General features: G+C 35.1%; 1 protein-coding gene across 4 annotated transcripts in view; it reads left to right on the forward strand.

The window, feature by feature from the left end:
- PUM2 (pumilio RNA-binding family member 2) overlaps nt 1–17,646 on the forward strand; it is a 90,485-nt gene that overhangs the window by 55,678 nt on the left and 17,161 nt on the right. For 2 of the 4 annotated variants that reach the window (XM_012653091.1, XM_012653092.1), the window contains exon 13: nt 1,969–2,205. The exons of the other annotated variants lie outside the window; for them this stretch is intronic. In XM_012653091.1, coding sequence (XP_012508545.1) covers nt 1,969–2,205 — 237 coding nt within the window. The remainder of the gene's footprint in view (nt 1–1,968; nt 2,206–17,646) is intronic. 4 annotated transcript variants of the gene reach the window in all.

Below are 17,646 nucleotides of genomic sequence, written 5' to 3' on the forward strand. Positions count from 1 at the left end.
GAGACCAGCCTGAGCAACAGCGAGACCCCGTCTCTACTAAAAAAAAATAGAAAGAAATTGGCCAAACAACTAAAAATAGAAAAAATTAGCCGGGCGTGGTGCCACTTGCCTGTAGTACCAGCTGCCTGGGAGGCTGAGGCAGGAGGATCCCTTGAGCCCAGGAGTTTGAGGTTGCTGTGAGCTAGGCTGAGCCATGGCACTCTGGACTGGGCAAGAGAGTGAGACTCTGTCTCGAAAAAAAAAAAAAGAAGCTAGCACTTACAAATAGGAACGAAACGTACATTATGAAAATGTGCACTCTAGATATTTGATAATTAGGAGTTTTGCACAGCCCTTACAGACACACGGTAAAGAATTTGATTATCCAGATATGTATTGATTAACAGCTAGATCTTGGTTTGCTCTTCTGAGCATGCGTAGCTCACCAAAGCCTACATGGTAGTGTGAGTCTATTCTTTGTGATGTTGTGGAATATGAAAAGGAATGAGGGCCAGCCCAGTGGCTCACGCCTGAAATCCTAGCACTCTGGGAGGCCAAGGGGGAGGATTGCTTGAGCTCAGGAGTTCTAGACCAACCTGAGCAACAGTAAGACCCTGTCTCTACTAAAAATAGAAAAAATTAGCCAGGCAGCTAAAAATAGAAACAAAAAAAATTAGCCAGGCGTGGTGGCAAGCTCCTGTAGTGCCAGCTACACAGGAGGCTGAGGTGGGAGGATTGCTTGAGCCCAGGAGTTTGAGGTTGCTGTGAGCTAGGCTGATGCCAGGGCACTCACTCCAGCCCAGGCAACGAAGCGAGATTTTGTCTCCAGGGGAAAAAAAGTGGTGGGGCGGGGGAGGGAATTAAGAAACTAGTAGTTAAATTAGGGATTAAATAAAAGGAATTGGGTATGAAGTGCAATTAGGGTTGTGAGATAAGAGAAATTGTTTATTTTCTAAGGTAAAAAAAACCTTGTCAGTCTTCACTTGAGTAAGGGACCCAGGAAGCCAGTAATAGAATCTTAGGAATGCAAGAGTCCTGGAGGGATAAGTGAAAGCATGCTGTTAGTGTGATAACAGTAATGAGGGCTATTAATCTTCTGAAAGAAAGTGTAGGCCGGGCGCAGACCCCGTCTCTACTAAAAATAGAAAAGAAATTAGCTGGATAACTAAAAATATATAAAAAAAATTAGCCGGGCCTGGTGGTGCATGCCTGTAGACCCAGCTACTTGGGAGGCTGAGGCAGGAGTATCTCTTGAGCCCAGGAGTTTGAGGTTGCTGTGAGGGAAGGCTGACGCCACGACACTCTAGCCAGGGCAACAGAGTGAGACTCTGTCTCAAAAAAAAAAAAAGTAGTATTTTTGTATATATTTTGTAATTTAGTTGTTGGAGAACAAGGGAGAATGTGTAGTGTGCAAAATACTGAGGAATTAGCTACCGTCTGTACTTCACAACTGACTGATATTCGGGCCAATATGGACTTAAAAAAGGGCTATGTTTTGAACACAGCTAGAAGCCACATCAAATATGAATGGTGAAAGAAATGTATTAATTTTCCATTTATTAGGATAATCTTAGCATTGAGTCGAAGTATAAGAACCAGGTTCTAGAGACTAGGATACTACCTGAATTTAACCATTTGGAATTTAATCTCTAGCATGTCCTAATTAATGCAGACAACTTGCAATTCCAGGGTTTATAAATCATACCAGGGTATTAAAGCACAGTAATCATATGTGTCAGTGGTAAATATGTGTGAAATAATGAAACATATGACTGCTCTGTTAAGTATTTGGTTACTTTATTGGGGTGCATTTATACCCTTTTATGATTAATAAGTTAGTATATATAGTTATCACAGTAATTATCTTCTCCATAATGTTTCTAAAAATAATTATTGTGATCACTTCTGTTATTGCCCAGCAAGAGTTGGGGATAGATTTTATTCAGTTAACACTGTATGTAATTAGGGTTTTTTTTATTTCTTCTTCAGTTGGCAGTTCTGCAAGTAGTAGTGCCACAAGGAGAGAGTCTCTATCTACTAGCTCTGACTTGTACAAAAGATCTAGTAGCAGCCTAGCACCCATAGGGCAACCATTTTACAATAGTCTGGGATTTTCCTCCTCTCCAAGTCCAATAGGCATGCCTCTGCCAAGCCAAACTCCAGGACATTCACTTACGCCACCGCCATCACTTTCATCACATGGATCCTCATCCAGTTTGCATTTAGGTAAAAAAAAACCAAAACCCTTTTTATTTGTATGTATACATGTATGTGTGTTTGTGTGTGTGTTTATAATATATGTAAAATATTTAATGTTGGATAAAACATGCCAAATTGCTTTTGCTTTTAGATATTAGCCTTTTGAAAAAGTTCTACTTTGCTGAAAATTCAAAGTGAGGGTCTAATGTACAGTAAGGTAAAGACCCCCTATTGTATCTTATGTTTCTTTCATGAAGTACAATGGTGTGTTTTTTTCTTGTCTGTGCTTTTGATTTGTGTGTTTTAGAGCATCTGAAAAGTAAACTATTTGTACATGATAGTGAAAAAGAAATTTCACTATCAAAAGTTTTTGCACACCATAAGAAAAACATTAGTCACACAGTTACTTACTGAACTTAAATAATTTAGTGAGTACAATGGTTTTTGCTTTGGCCTTTGAACACCTGGCCATTTTACCAGTTACATCAGGAAATATGAATTTAGTGTGTGAGTTAAAGAAGCGTATGGGCTTGGGCCATATATTTCTCTTACTTTGAATATGTTAAAAGAAAAAAAAATGTTTTAGGCTTGTTGTACCCTGAAGTTGGAGCATTTTTGTTTATATCTGTATATTAAAATTGCCCCCCCCCCAAATTATTAAATTGGTGGTTGCTTTTTTCCCCTCTCCGGGCAAGTATTTATTGTGTAGATAATAATATATTTTGCAGAGTTTTTGGACATCGGAGGTGGTGTATAAATCCCTATCTTGTCAAAGAAAATATTTCATTAAAATTATATTTTTAATTTTGGTAATTGTAGTTTCCTCAGCTGAAACTGAGGGATTCTATTGCTGACTTGTACACGCTTGAAAAGATTTAAATCAACTTGTGGTTAAAAAGTGATGTTGCTATTGTATGTGGATAAGTTAGTTGATTACGTTTGACCTCCCCCTCCCAATCATATGGGTACAGCTATTTTTTCGTAAAGCCCATTAGTACAGTAAATGTCCATGTAACAAAGGTATCTGTTGCAGTGATTGCTTATTGTACAGTGAGCTAGATTTCTTTTTTAAAGACTCTGGTCCTTTGCCCCAAATTCTGTGCCTTTTCTCTTTTGAGGATATTGAATACATACAACCAATTAATTTATTCAGATGGAGTCCTAAGATCTGCTTTGCAGCACTATATGTGCAGACTTACCAGTGTTTAGCCTAATATTCTTCCTTCATTTATCATCTGTTCTTAGTCACAGGAGCTGCTCAGTTCCTGATTTCTATTATTACTACTCAGACACCCCCTACTACATATGACATATCTTTGAAATGGACATAAAAGTTTGGAACACAACAAACCCAAGAATAGACCTATCAGAATAGTTTTGTGTTTTATTGTTAAGATATTTGTCATGTCCTGTCATCTTTTCATAGGTAAGTTTCAGATTTAGATTCCTGTTCTACTGTTAGCTTGTGTTGTGTTTAGAACCTGTATGAATAGCAGTAAATGTAGTTCCGTGTAGCTTAGCAATTGCATATAGGTTACTTTTTAGATGTCTTCATAATTAAACAGCAGTCTAGATATATACTTCTCTACCCTTCTTTAGACTATAAAGAAACCAGCCTAATAGATGCTTAGGGAAGGAATTCTAATCAGTTATCAGAAATAATCACTACTTGGGCCAGCAGTTCTGCATTATAGTCTGATGCTTTTGTACCCATAGTTAAACTTCTTAGGTTAGCTTCAGCTTGAAATCTGATATTTTATAATAATACGCCTCTGACTGGAATTAGGAATTATCTGCATTATTTTCTTTAGTGTTCTTCTGGTTTCCCAAAGCGTTTAGTTGTATGATTGGCAATGTTGTTAACAATGAATAGACCTCCACCAGGTTGAAAATAATTCAAATGATTTCATATATTTGCTCTTTGCATACTGTTTATGAAAATAATCCCTTCTGCACTTTCCTGTGATTGAATCATAATGCAAGGCTTTCATGCTCTCTGATCTGTATTCTTGAAATGGACTTCTTTATGAATTGAGTCTCAAGGCTGCTGATAAATAAAATACCTTTGGAAATGGAATATGCATATTTTTAAAATAAGTTTACTCAGCTCATATATTAAGAATGTAAAATCATAAAATAGAAATAAGTTCTCTGTCTTATTTGAATTGGTTAGAACTAATTCCAGGTTATTTTCTTGTGAGATTTTAAAGACATGAACATTATAATCATTATAATTATCTGTAAGCCCTGATCTGCATTCCCAAAGTATTCAGTGAAACATGCTAACTTTTTTTAAAAATCAGCTCTCCCTTTCCTTGTGCTAGTTATTTGAGATTGACAGAAAATGCCAAATAGCATAACATTCTGTTTTGGCTTTCAAAAAATGATGTTCCATTTTTTAAATAGTAGGAATTTAATCAACATATGTATTTTTAGCAGGATGACCAGTAGTCCCTTTTTTTTTTTTTTTTTGAGACAAAGTCTTACTTTGTTGCCTGGGCTAGAGTGCCGTGGCGTCAGCCTAGCTCACAGTAAACTCAAACTCCTGGGCTCAAGCAATCCTCCTGCCTCAGCCTCCTGAGTAGCTGGGACTACAGGCATGCGCCACCATGCCCGGCTAATTTTTTCTATATATTTTTAGTTGTCCAGCAAATTTCTTTCTAATTTTAGTAGAGACGGGGTCTCGCTCATGCTCAGGCTCGTTTCGAACTCCTGAGCTCAAACAATCTGCCCAACTCGGCCTCCCAGAGTGCTAGGATTATAGGCGTGAGCCACCGCACCCGGCCAGTAGTCACTTTTTGATTGAAGAGCAAGTATTTCAGTTGATAGGTTTTGAATGTTCATTTTTTTGTAATAATCTAAAACATTTTTGTTCAGATTTGTAACGCTGTTACTTATTTTATTATATTGATGTTAGAAGCATAAGAAAATAATTTTATTTTTCTACTTTCCAGTATGTATTACTAAGATTCCTGTTTTAAAAAATACCATAACCACAGTGTCATTATCATCTGTTTAAATTAGTAATTTCTCATTAATTCTGATTAACCTAATTGACTTAAATGTCTTTTTATAGTTGTTTTGTTTGAATTTGTCCAAATAAGGTTCATATGTTGCATTTGTTTGTCTTTTAATCTGTAATTGTTTTTCCTTCATCTTTTTTTCCTTTCCACTTATTTGTTGAAGAAACTTTGTCCTGTTGGATTTCTCACACTCTTGATTTTGCTGATTGTTTCCCCATGGTGCTGCATTTGTAATATGGAACTTTTCTATAAAGAAGAATAAGTTTCCCTCATAAATTGTGAGGTTACCCTGAATGTTCATACAGGAGTCAGGATAATGCATGATTCTTTTTCTTTCTTTCCTAGTTTTCAAAATAATGAGTTGATACCTTCCCAGCCTCTAAAGGTGACTCATGGGTTTTTATCTTCATCTTTATAAATTGATAGATTTGGGGGATAATTAATGTTTTTAGTCCATTGCAGTCTGAGAGACATCAGTTTTATATCTATTTCTTATTCCAGAATTATATACTATCTTTGGTTGTTTGGAGCTCCTTCATATTGGCTCCCATGTTGAATATAATTTTTTTAAAGCAGCACTTAAATTACTGGAGGTTAGAGAAAGAAGTGGAAAGGAACAAGGATAAATTACTTTAGGATTGATAGTTTTTTTTTTTATCCTCAAATGCAAAGAACTGGATAAAAGTCTGAGCTTTTAGGTTCAGTATAAAAATATTTAAAATGAATTATTTTTTCATGTTGTATTGATCTGTGGAGTTGGGGAAAAAATCTACCTGCAATTTTTACTAATCATTGTCTCTGATAGAAGTCAGCATTTCATTTTGATATATCTCATTCCTTGTGAAGAACATTATATAATTCTAATATTATCTCACTTTTCTACCTGGAGCTACCAGCGAGTTCCTTTCTTGTTTCATTTCTTTTTCTTATTCTAATAAACTTATGTGTTGGTGGTTTCTGATTTACTCCAGTCTTTATGCTCATAGTAATTTTTTTATGTGGAACTTATTAGGTATAAAATAGCATTCTGGATTTTTGTTATTTGACTTAGGTTTTGACAGATTAACGGCTTATTCCCTTGTACCTGTTTGTTTTTGAACTGGCTTAATTGTTTCTTAAGAAAAGGGTACTAAAAAGTGTTATGCGAACTTTGGATTCAGTGAAATTAATTGAAAGGTGGCTATCAATCCCAGTAATTCATTAACGTCATGTGTTGAGTAAGTAAATGAGTGTGCTTTGGTTTGCTGTGGATTAGAAAATTTCATAACTTGTCTTTTCTCCCAATTACAGAAAATTTTATATTAAAAACAGGCAGGATAATACTAACTTTAAGGATCATTCTGTTAAAATTGCTGGCTTCTGGCAGATTTGGTTAGCTACTTAGAATGAAATAATTTAAGAATTAAAATAAGGATACATACCATTTTTATAAGTTTCGTATATATGGTCAATAATGGAAGCAGAAAACAATATAAATTATTTTGAAGCTTTCATTGAAAATACTGCTATCCTTTAAGTAGTAGTTAAAGTTCCTTATAACTAAATAGCATTTGGTGGTTTTCTAAAGCACCTTCATATTCATTATTTCATTTCATTCTGATTGTCAACATAAACTGACTGAATATCTTAATTAAAGATGAGGAAATTAAAGATCAGATGAGCCTAAGAGACTTGCCCAAGCCAATAAATGATAGAATTGAGGTTAGCATACAGTTTGCATTCCTGATACTATCCTTGCTTTTTCCATGATGCTGTTCAATAAGGAGCTGAACAGTGTTTCAAAGTACATAAATATATTGTAATCAGCCTCTCAGAAACTAATATTTACCTCACTGTAGTGTAAGTCATACTTTTTTTTGTTGTTGTTAAGATGTGCATAAGATTACCAGATTTCTAGATCCCTTTAGTTATTCTTGAAATATATATAAAAACTCCTATCTAAGCACTAAACTCCCTCAAATATTTGGTAATCTAAGGTATACGATTTAGGGACTGGCAATAGAGTAGTGTATTCATTGCTCAGTAAAATATTATTTACAGCTCATGATAATGTAAACTAAAGCACAGCTACGGCCCTTTGATATGTCTGAAAGTAATTTATTTGCTGATGAGTAGGAAATATGCTGCGAAGAAATTCTGTTATTGTATGGAGGAATTTGTGATGTTTGGTTCTCTGTGTAAAATTTATTGGTTTTAAATTGTGCTAGCTTTGGGTTACAAGTCATTTTTGCCCTTGTATTTTTATTTGTTTTATTTTTTTTTTAGTGGAGACGGGGTCTCACTCTTGCTCAGGCTGGTCTGGATCCCCTGAGTTCAAACAATCCACGCGCCGTGGCCTCCCAGAGTGCTAGGATTACAGGCATGAGCCACCACACCCGGCCCCTTGTATTTTTATTGATTACACTTTAATAACACTATCCGTTCTTTGTGGTTCTGATGTCTGAGAATGTTTGCATCGGTTTATCTTAAATTTAGTTAAGATAATCACATATTTAAGATTAAAAAATACGTTATTTGATCCAGTGTTTTGATCAGAGTCACTTGGGGCACTTGTTTAAAATACCCAGTGCTAGAATTCACAAGGAGGTGAACAGTTTGGAAATGGGTGGCAACAGTTTTTGCTTGTTACAGTAATTGTGGGGATTCTGTTGACATTAACTGCCCAGCAGGGAGATGCTGCACTTTACATAGTTGGCACAAAAAAAGATCATTCCAGTGAAATTTCCAGTAGCTCCTACATAGATACACTGAATGGAAAGAAATAATTCATACTTCCCGTACAGTTTTACTCCAGTGTCACACTTGCTTTTTAACTCATAATTCCAGGATTTCTTGTATGTCCCCATCATCTGCCTAATGCATTTTTTTTTCTTCTACCTTCCTTTGACCTGAATTCTGCTTGCCATTGTATATTTTAAATTTTTGAAAAGGAACTTACGGGATGAGAGGCAGAAAATAGAAAAGGTGGATCTCTTTTTGTACGTGTCTCAAAATGTTTTTTTCCCCTTGATATATAGTTTGCTGACTTTAATTTTATAATTTACTGTCATTTTATTATTTTCCTTTTGCTTCATTAACCCGACCTCTCCTTCACATTTGCATTTCAGCTTCTCACTCAACTTTTTCCTCTATCTTTTCTTTTTATTGAGCTTGCAAGTAAATCTTTATATTCCTTAATTACTTTGTGTTTAAATCCTAGCCCTCAAAGCAGTTTCACACAATATGGAAAAATTGAAATTTTTAATTTGCCATTTATATCTATTACTAGGGATATTACCTTTTGTAACATATCCAGATACACGTTCATGTGACTTTTTTACTTTAATTATATGTGATTCTATTTTGAAATGTGATACCTCAGTATAGGTTCATGTTAAAAATTCATCTTTGACTTTTTTTTTTTTTTTGAGGCAGAGCCTCACTCTCTTGCCTGGGCTAGAGCACCGTGGCATCAGCCTAGCTCACAGCAACCTCAAACTCCTGGGCTCAGGTGATCTTTCTGCCTCACCGTCTCGAGTAGCTGGGATTACAGGCACGTGCCACCATGCCCAGCTAATTTTTTCTGTATAGTTTTAGTTGTCCAGATAATTTCTTTCTATTTTTAGTAGAGACGGGGTCTCGCTCTTGCTCAGGCTGGTCTCGAACTCCTGAGCTCAAACAGTCCGCCCGCTTCGGCCTCCCAGAGTGCTAGGATTACCGGCGTGAGCCACCATGCCCGGCCTTCCTCTTTGACTATATGGAAATAATTTGTAGTTACTAAGAACTGATAGAGATTATTTTTTAATTCTTTTTTTGGAGGGGTGGGGGTGGGCAGAGTCTCACTTTGTGGCCCAGGCTGGAGTGCAGTGGTGTCATGGTAGCTTGCTGCAGCCTCCAACTCCTAGGCTCCAACGATCCTCCCACCTCACCCTCCAGAGTAGCTGGGACTACAGGTACACACCACTCCACCTGGCTAATTTTTCTATTTTTAGTAGAGAAAGGGGTCTCCCTCTTGTTCAGGCTGGTCTTGAGCCTCTGGCCTCAAGTGATCCTCCCCCCTCAGCCTCTCAAAGTGCTAGGATTACAGGTGTGAGCCACCGTGCCCAGCCTAAAAAATTCCTTTAATCTACCAAGAATTCACCTGGAATTTACATCATTGCACTATCCTTATAATGTTCACTAAGGATCAAAAAGTAGCTCTTAAAATACAGGCAGATTTGCTTCATGAGAGATGTGCAGTGTTAGCCAAATTACTTAAAAATGAAAGCAGCATATATATCTCTTGGCATGGTATTGCAAAATTGTATCATATATGTAGAGAATATTTTCACATGAGATAGTCTCCTTGTGATGTACCTAGGAATAAATCCAGTGGGAAAGGGCAAGGTCTTTTACACTGTAAACTATAAAACACTGACAGAAATTAAAGAAGACTTAAATGGAAGGACATAACCATGCTTTTGGCTGAAAGACTCCTCACTATAAGGAAGATACCAGCTTTTTACTAGTCGATCTATAGATTTAGTACTATCAAAATATTTTCAGGTTTCTAAAATAAACTGATTTTTTAAATGTAAATGGAAAAGCAGGACCAAGCATAGTTGAGACAGTCTTAAAGAACAAAATTAGGGAACTTAATACTGCTAGATACCTAAACTTATAAAGGATACAGTAACTAAAATTCTGGTATTGACAGAAGTACAGTATAGGTCTATAGGTAAATAGACCAGTGAAACAGAATAGAGTATCCAAAAATAGACCTGCTCATTTAGTTACCTGATTTGTGACGAAGGTGCCCCACCAGTGTATAGCAAATATCAAAATGAGAAGAAATGAACTTTGACTTCTTCTCTCCCCCCTCCCCCCACTTCATTCTTAAAGAAACTAAGTGACTTGTAGTCGTGAAGTTAGTAAGAAGCAGAGTAAAAATTTTGAGCCCAGGTCTATCTGGCTTGTTCTAAATATCATACTGCCTCTCAAAGGATGCTTTTCTTTCTAATTTCTACCTGAATAAATTAAAAGGATCTTGTTCCCTAAGTTTAGGGTATGTTTTTTTGTTCCTGGGAGTTGTCGAATGTCAGTGTATATTTATATTGGATTCTTTCTGGTTTTACACTTGCTAACAATTGACCGTTAACCCAAATTAAATGCTCTTTACTTCATTGGTTTCTTAAAATATTTTATTATCAATTTTTAAATTAAAATTGATAAGGGAAGGATCTCCTTTATATGGTATTTTAAGATACTTAAAATAGTGTATAAATAGCAAGTTTTATTTATAGTTACTAATTGCTATTTTATGTTTATCTTTTGCATAGTTAGCCTCCTTTTTAGAATTTTTATGTGTGATCAGAATTGTTACTTATTAATTCATTCAACCATTATCAAATACCTACATGCCAGACTCTGCTTAATTGGAAAAAAAATCACCATCTTAATCCACTATCATCAAGTTTGTAGTTTTGTGGTAAATACAGACAAAAACAGCAGTTACAATATGATTATAATACTGTTGCCTTACTGTGCTTTATTTAATAATTCTCTTATAAAATCATACTGACTCTTTCCATTGGAATTATCATTTTCATGGGTTTTTTGTATCAATACTACAGACTGGATTATATTAGTTGCATCTTAGTTTATTTTCCTCACTAAATTAGTAACAAGAAAGCCCAGACCTTTCTCTACAACTTTAAGAATATTCAGATTTTAATAAATTTTTGAGTAGTTGAATTTGAATGGTTTTATTTCTTAATTTTTTTATTACTATTTTTTTAAGAGACAGGGTCTTACGGTGTTGTTCAGGCTGGAATGCAGTGGCTGTTCACAGGCTTGATCATAGCGTACTGCAGCCTCAAATTCCTAGCCTCAGCAATCCTCCCGCCTCAGCTTCCCAAGTAGGTGGGACTATAGGTAGTTGCCACCATGCCCAGCTTGATTTTCCATGTTTTGTTGATAACTTTATTCTTAAGGACACTGGCTACTTTCCTTTCTTAAAAAAAAAAATGTTTCGTATCCTACATAGATTTCTACATTAAAAAGCATTATTTGGCCTTTCCCAATCAGTGTGTTCTCTGTTCAATTGTGTTAGGATGATACTCTTGAGAATATTGCACTAAAATGAAGTTTTTTGATAGTTGTGGAGTTTTCGTTTTTACATGTGTGTGAAGTTTTTTGTTTTTCTGGGTTAAGTACATCTTTCACAGTACCTACCCAGTTCAGCATTCTTCTCACTAGTATAATAGCCACATCACGAGAGAAAACAAGTGTTCCCATAATGTTTGTCTAGGATCAAAATTCTCCCCAATATCCATAATTTTTAAGCAAACCTTAAGATTACATAAGTCCTTCTTAGTTTAGTAATCATGATTTAAGAGAAAAAAATCCCAGCTCTTAAAATTTTTCATCACTCCAGCAAAGGCAAATGGCCATGAAATCTCTGCAGGAATATTGAGAAGGAAATACAGATATAGCTTGTTGGTTTATTAACTATTACCAAATGTGTTAACCAAAGTAAAGAATTCACGTCAAATCTGTCAGGGTGATTTGAAATACTTGGGAAAAAGCTCACCCTATTACTAATTTTTTTTTTCAGGGGGAGGAGAGTAAGTTTTTTATTTTTCTTGTTTGTTTTTTGAAAGACATGGTCACCTGCGCTGGTGTGCAGTGAGTGGCATGAGGGGAGTAAGTTTTTTAAAGTGTTCTCATTCGTTAATTGCGGGGAGGCGGGGGTTCACTAAAGATATAAAATACAGGTAATTTTTGAAACCGCACAACATTACCCCCTTTTGATGCAATAATAGAAATTGGCAAAGTGGGTTATTGATAGGAATGATGTGATACTAGCCTAAAGACTATATAGTTCATATGTAAAACTTACCATGTTTAAATGCTCTTCGATGAATGAGGGAAGATTATTAAATATCTTCTGTGATGATAGTCTCCCCTTACCTTTTTTTTTTTTTTTTTTTAAGTTTAAGCAGTAGAGACTCAAAGGTAAGATTTTAAAATTGCTTTTAGAAAAGGATCAGGAGCAGTAGAAATGGATACAACAGATTTTTATTTTCTGTTTTAGAACATTTGGTGTATAGTTTGCATCTAATGTTTGCTCACATATTGTCATAAAATTTACAGATTTAAGGTAGGTAGCACACTTGACATGTCTATGCTGTTTATGTTAGCCTATTAAAATGAGGTGGAAGATTATTATACTTTTAACAAGGATTACTTAGGGTTTTAAATTTACTATAGCCTTAATCTTTCCCCCAGTAAAATTTTTGTGTCATTATATGGCAACTGTATAGTTGTTAATGATAATTAGAAAAATTTTATACAGTTCATACCCCTTGTAACTTAAGTCATTTTTCAGATTTAAGAATGGCATATGGCATTAAGTGTTCTCCAGGAAGTATAGCTGAATATAACTAAAAACTTTCAAGTGAATTACACAGACATAATGGTAAAAAAAAAAATTCAGTCTAATTATTAGCTATACTTCCTTGAATAAGTTACTTAGGTTCTCTAAGCCTGTTGTCTCACAAGTGAAATGGTGGAAATATGTTTGTTTCATAGATAGTTAAGAGGATGACATTCTCATGTAGTGATGTTACAATAATGTATCATAAAATAATAGGGCAAGCACTTGCAAGTTTAGAGAAACAAAGATTTTTACTTTAAATGCAGTGTTTACGTGCAAACTTTTAGATTCTGAGAAAAATGAAAAAACCCCGCATATTTGAGTCATTTACATATTAATCTGGAAAGAAATATTGTCTTACTATACCTTATTCAATTGTGATGATATTTGTTTTATTATCTTTATTTCAACATTCACTGTGTGCATGTACTTTATTATTTAAACGTGTAACAGTATTTCAACTAGTGTTTGATTAACTTTCATTAAGAAAAGAGGACATTGTATTAGCTTCCTAGGCCTGCTGTAACAAATTACTACAACCAGATGGCTTCAAACTGCAGAAATTTATTCTACTCACAGTTCTGAAGCTATAAGTCTGAAATCAAGGTGTTGACAAGGCCAAGTGAAGGCCCTTGAAGGCCCTAGAGGACAGTTTTCCCTTGCCTCTTTCTGCTGGTGGTTGCTGGCAATCCTTGGTGTTCCTTAGTTTGTAGAGGCATTGCTCCAGTGTTGCCTCCATTGTCACATGGCATTCTCCCTATGTGTCTTTGTGTGCAATTTTTCCTCCTCTTATAAGGACATTAGTCATTTGATTAGAATGCACCCTAATCAAGTATGACCCCATTTTAACTTGTTTACATCTGCAAAGACCCTCTTTGCCAATAACTTTACATTCACAGATACAGGCAATTAGAACTTGAACATATTTTTGGTGAGGGGCACAATTCTATCCTGTATTGTCTGGCCTCTTGTTTCCCAACTGTAGGCCCAGTCTTAGCCAGTTAGATAATGGGTAGAAGCTGGAAAAACTTTGAAGCACATTAATGGAACAAATTACCACAACTGATTGACTTACATCATTTTAAAAAATGACCTTTTGGAGGACACAGCTCAATACAGTACAGCATTTCATGCAAAATTTGCCTATTGCAGTGTCCGATACATAGTTCAATAAATGGTTGCTGCCTTTTTAAAAGTTACCGTGTACAGGAGGATAACAAGGCCATGTTAATGTGCAACTGGTAGGGTGAGTTAGACTCAGGGATAGTTGCCTTTTTCTTTTTAAACAAAGTAATAAATTGCTACGTGCCATAGACCCTCAAGGTCTAGCACATAGTACCAACTATGAGTATTTAGAAATATGTAACAAAGATTTATATACATATTGAGAAGCACTGCTCTGAAGTCTTTCCCCCACTTTTCAACTTTAGGTTTTCCCAGTAAAGTTGAGTAACATGTAGATAGATGTAGTAATAAGTCAGGTTATCCAAGGATGTTACAGTCTGCTCTGAGTATCTGAATCCTATTTTTGGAAAGTAATCTGAGAGAAAATACTGAACTAAAATTATTAATGGACCTCTTTATGGGCTAAAAGTAACTAAAATTAATGTTATAAAATAGACTGTCCTCATGTTAGACTTTTCCCAGATACTCATTCTATGTCTTTGATTCCTTGCCTACTGCAACTAACTGGTCATTTTCCATTATCATCTCGTTTATTTCCAGAGCCTTGCCTTCTGAAACAGGCTCTTATCTAGTGGCCTATACGTAGTTGTATCCTTTTCAGGACCCCAAATCTACTTTTCATTTTTATTTGAAATCAGTAATTGAAAACCTATTGTAAAATGAAGCCTTAAATTATCTTGATTCTAATTCATTAGTCCCCAAACACTGCTATCAGAATAGCCTTCGGGTAGATTGTTTTAAAAATAAAAATTGTCCAAAAAGGGTAATTCAGTATGTCTTGAGTAAGGCTCAAGAATTTATTTTTGAATATATATACATATCTGATAGATTGAGTAGCTGTCATTCCAAATTCCAGGATGGAAAATAATCAAAAGCAAAGGCTAATCAGATTTCTTTATTTTTGGTTGTTTGAGTTGTTATATTGTTTTTCTTCCCTGTATTTTTCCCAATACAGTCTGCCCTCCAGATCCATAGGTTCTGCATCTGCAGATAGTCTTGGGATGCAGGACCCACTGATAAACAGGGCTGACTGCAGGACACTTGAGCATCTACAGATTTTGCTGTCTGAGCGAGTCCTGGAACCAGTCCCCCACAGATATCAAGGGATGACTCTGTTTTTTATCTTTTTGACTTCTGATATTTAATAGGAAAGGATTCTAAAACAATAGACTTCTTAAAGAAGTTAATGAAAACTTGTAAAATCTTATTATTTCTACTAGTAAAATAATAAGGCATTTGCCTTTATTAAGTTGTTATGAGTGAATGTGAAAGATTCTTTTGTAAATAGCATATAAGGGCAACACACTGTTGTGTGATAAACTCTGGCCTAAGACTCCTGGCTGGTGCTGATGTGATGGTCCACATCACTTTGAGACCATAGTGACCTTATCCGTGAAATTACAGTATTAATCTACATTTCCTATAGATATTCCTATTCAAATAGTGATTAAGAAGTAGTGAATGGTAGTGGGTACTGAAAGATGAAGTGAAATGATCTATTATCCATTTAATACATTTTGTGCAGAACGTAATCTACTTTTAGACTACCAACCTGTTTGTAACTAATTTTGGAATAATTTTAGACTTATGGGAGAATTACAAAATTAGTTGAAAAAAATCCAGAATACCTGTCACCCAGATTCTCCAAGTGTTATCATTTACCACATTTGCCTTATATTTCTCTTTCCTCCTCACCCCTCCCCCAACAAGTTATTTTTTTTTTTCCCTGATACTTTTGAAAGGAAGTTGCAGGCATGATGTCCCTTATTAATACATCAGTATATGTTTTCTGAAAACAAGGATACTGTTTCATGTAACCACAATTATCAAAGTCAGAAAATTAACACAGATTTATTATTATCAAGTCACCCGACTTTATTCACTTCTCAGTTTTCTCACTGATGTCCTTTATGACAAATGGGGGGGGGAGATTGATTGATTTGGGGCCCACTTGAGAACCACACATTACATTAATTTGTCACAGCTCTGTTTTTAATATTGAACTGTTTCTCTGTATTTTATGACCTTGCCGATTTTGAAGAGTATAGGCCCATTTTGTGGAATTTTCCTCAATCTCCAAACAGGTTTTGGATAACCTGCTTTCAGTGTTTGGACAACCTTATTTTAATTGTTTAATCTACATTATAAATTAGGTTTCATTTTGCTTATTTAATTTGTAAGGAAAGGTATTCTGCCCTGGATGAAATTAATTTTTCAGTTTTATAAATAAGACCAATTAGCCTTCTAGAATTGAAAGTCTAAGATTTTTAAAACTCAAGGCAGTTTAGTATTATTAGATGATTGTCACACATAGGTATGTGAGGAGTTTGGTTTGGGGAGCTGATAGAATAGAATCAAAGAATATCTAGATACGGGAGAAATTCCCGCTAGACATTGGTAGGATACTTGGAAGGCACCAAATTAGACTGGCTTAGTCATCTCCTAGGGTGAGTGTGCATATTGAATTTGGTGCTAAATCTTTAGCACGTTAAGGATAAGATTAGGCCTTATGTTTGAGGTGATGATAAGCAATGGCATAGAAATAGTAATGAATAAGGGAGAGAAGATAAGCACTTAAGGTACTACTAGGAAATTTGTGTGAGAAATAGCTTTGAAATAATGTCTTGAAAACTAGGTTGAAGGTTTTAGAGGATATACTCTAGCAGAATGCTGTAGGTTTTTATCATAAAGTGATATCACCAAATGGCCTTTGAAAGGAAAAATAAAATTGATATGTATAAAAACAGATTGGAATGATAAGCAAAACACTCTTGCCCTACAAAAAAGACATGGATGCTAGAGAAAACCCTGTGGCAATGTGTGGGATGTGATAGTACCCAATTCTAGTAGTATTTGTAGAAGTCATCTGATGTATTGTTAAAGAATCAAATGGGCTAGTGATCATTTATTGTTATGAACAATTCTTGAAACTGTATAAATGGAAGTAATGGGGAGTTGAAGAGTTGACAGTAGTGAGACAGTATTGAAACACTGAACTCTTTGACATTTTGAATATCTACATGGGTGCTGAGATAGTTATGTAGAACTGGAACAAACAAGTATTTCTTGTTAGTGATTCTGGTGTATAAGATGGTTGTTAAATTACACACGATTTACAAGATCTTTCAGAACTAAACCATAGGCAGTTGATGCTGTGTAAAATGTTTGTGCCCTCTAGTTGTCATTTAGTAAATATTTATCGTGTGCCCACTTACTGTCTGCTAGACGTTATTCTAGACACTGGATATCTAGCATGTAATTGAACATAATATTATGACATTTACATTGGAGGAGGAGTTGGGGATTCAAATAAATAAATTATGATATGCTATATATATAATATGTTGTATCAGTAAGGAAAATAAAGCTAGGGCAGTAGAGACAGAAAATAAGAGAAATGCTCTAACCCAGTTCACCCTCCAGGATTATAACTTTTACTGCTCCCTTGTCCTTGTAATTCTTTTTGGCCTTTAATGCCTCTATATAGCTTTGCACTGACAGTGTGTCCTTGGGATCATCCATACCCTGTGGCCTGGATTGTATAATAGCACATAGTGTTAATGGCATAAAGCTGGTGGTTTTGTTTTTCTGAAACTACTAAATCTGCATTTTGCAATTGTGTTTACATTTTTCTTTTTTAAAAGGACACTGTCAAGTACTTTTAAACTGGTACTTGTGATAAAAACAATATCCTGCTTGTATTTATTTTTTCTGTTGGATTGCCCTTTAATTTTCTTGTTAATAATTGAACGTAAAGAGGCTTTTTGTTCATTTGTCTTAAATGATTAAGGCTATAGGAATAATAATTGCTGTTTATTACTACTATTTCTTGTCTACAAAATAATAGTATTTTTATGGCAAGTA

The sequence above is a fragment of the Propithecus coquereli genome, unplaced genomic scaffold, assembly GCF_000956105.1.
Source record: "Propithecus coquereli isolate 6110/MARCELLA unplaced genomic scaffold, Pcoq_1.0 Scaffold41, whole genome shotgun sequence".
In the NCBI taxonomy this organism is placed as follows: Eukaryota; Metazoa; Chordata; class Mammalia; order Primates; family Indriidae; genus Propithecus; species Propithecus coquereli.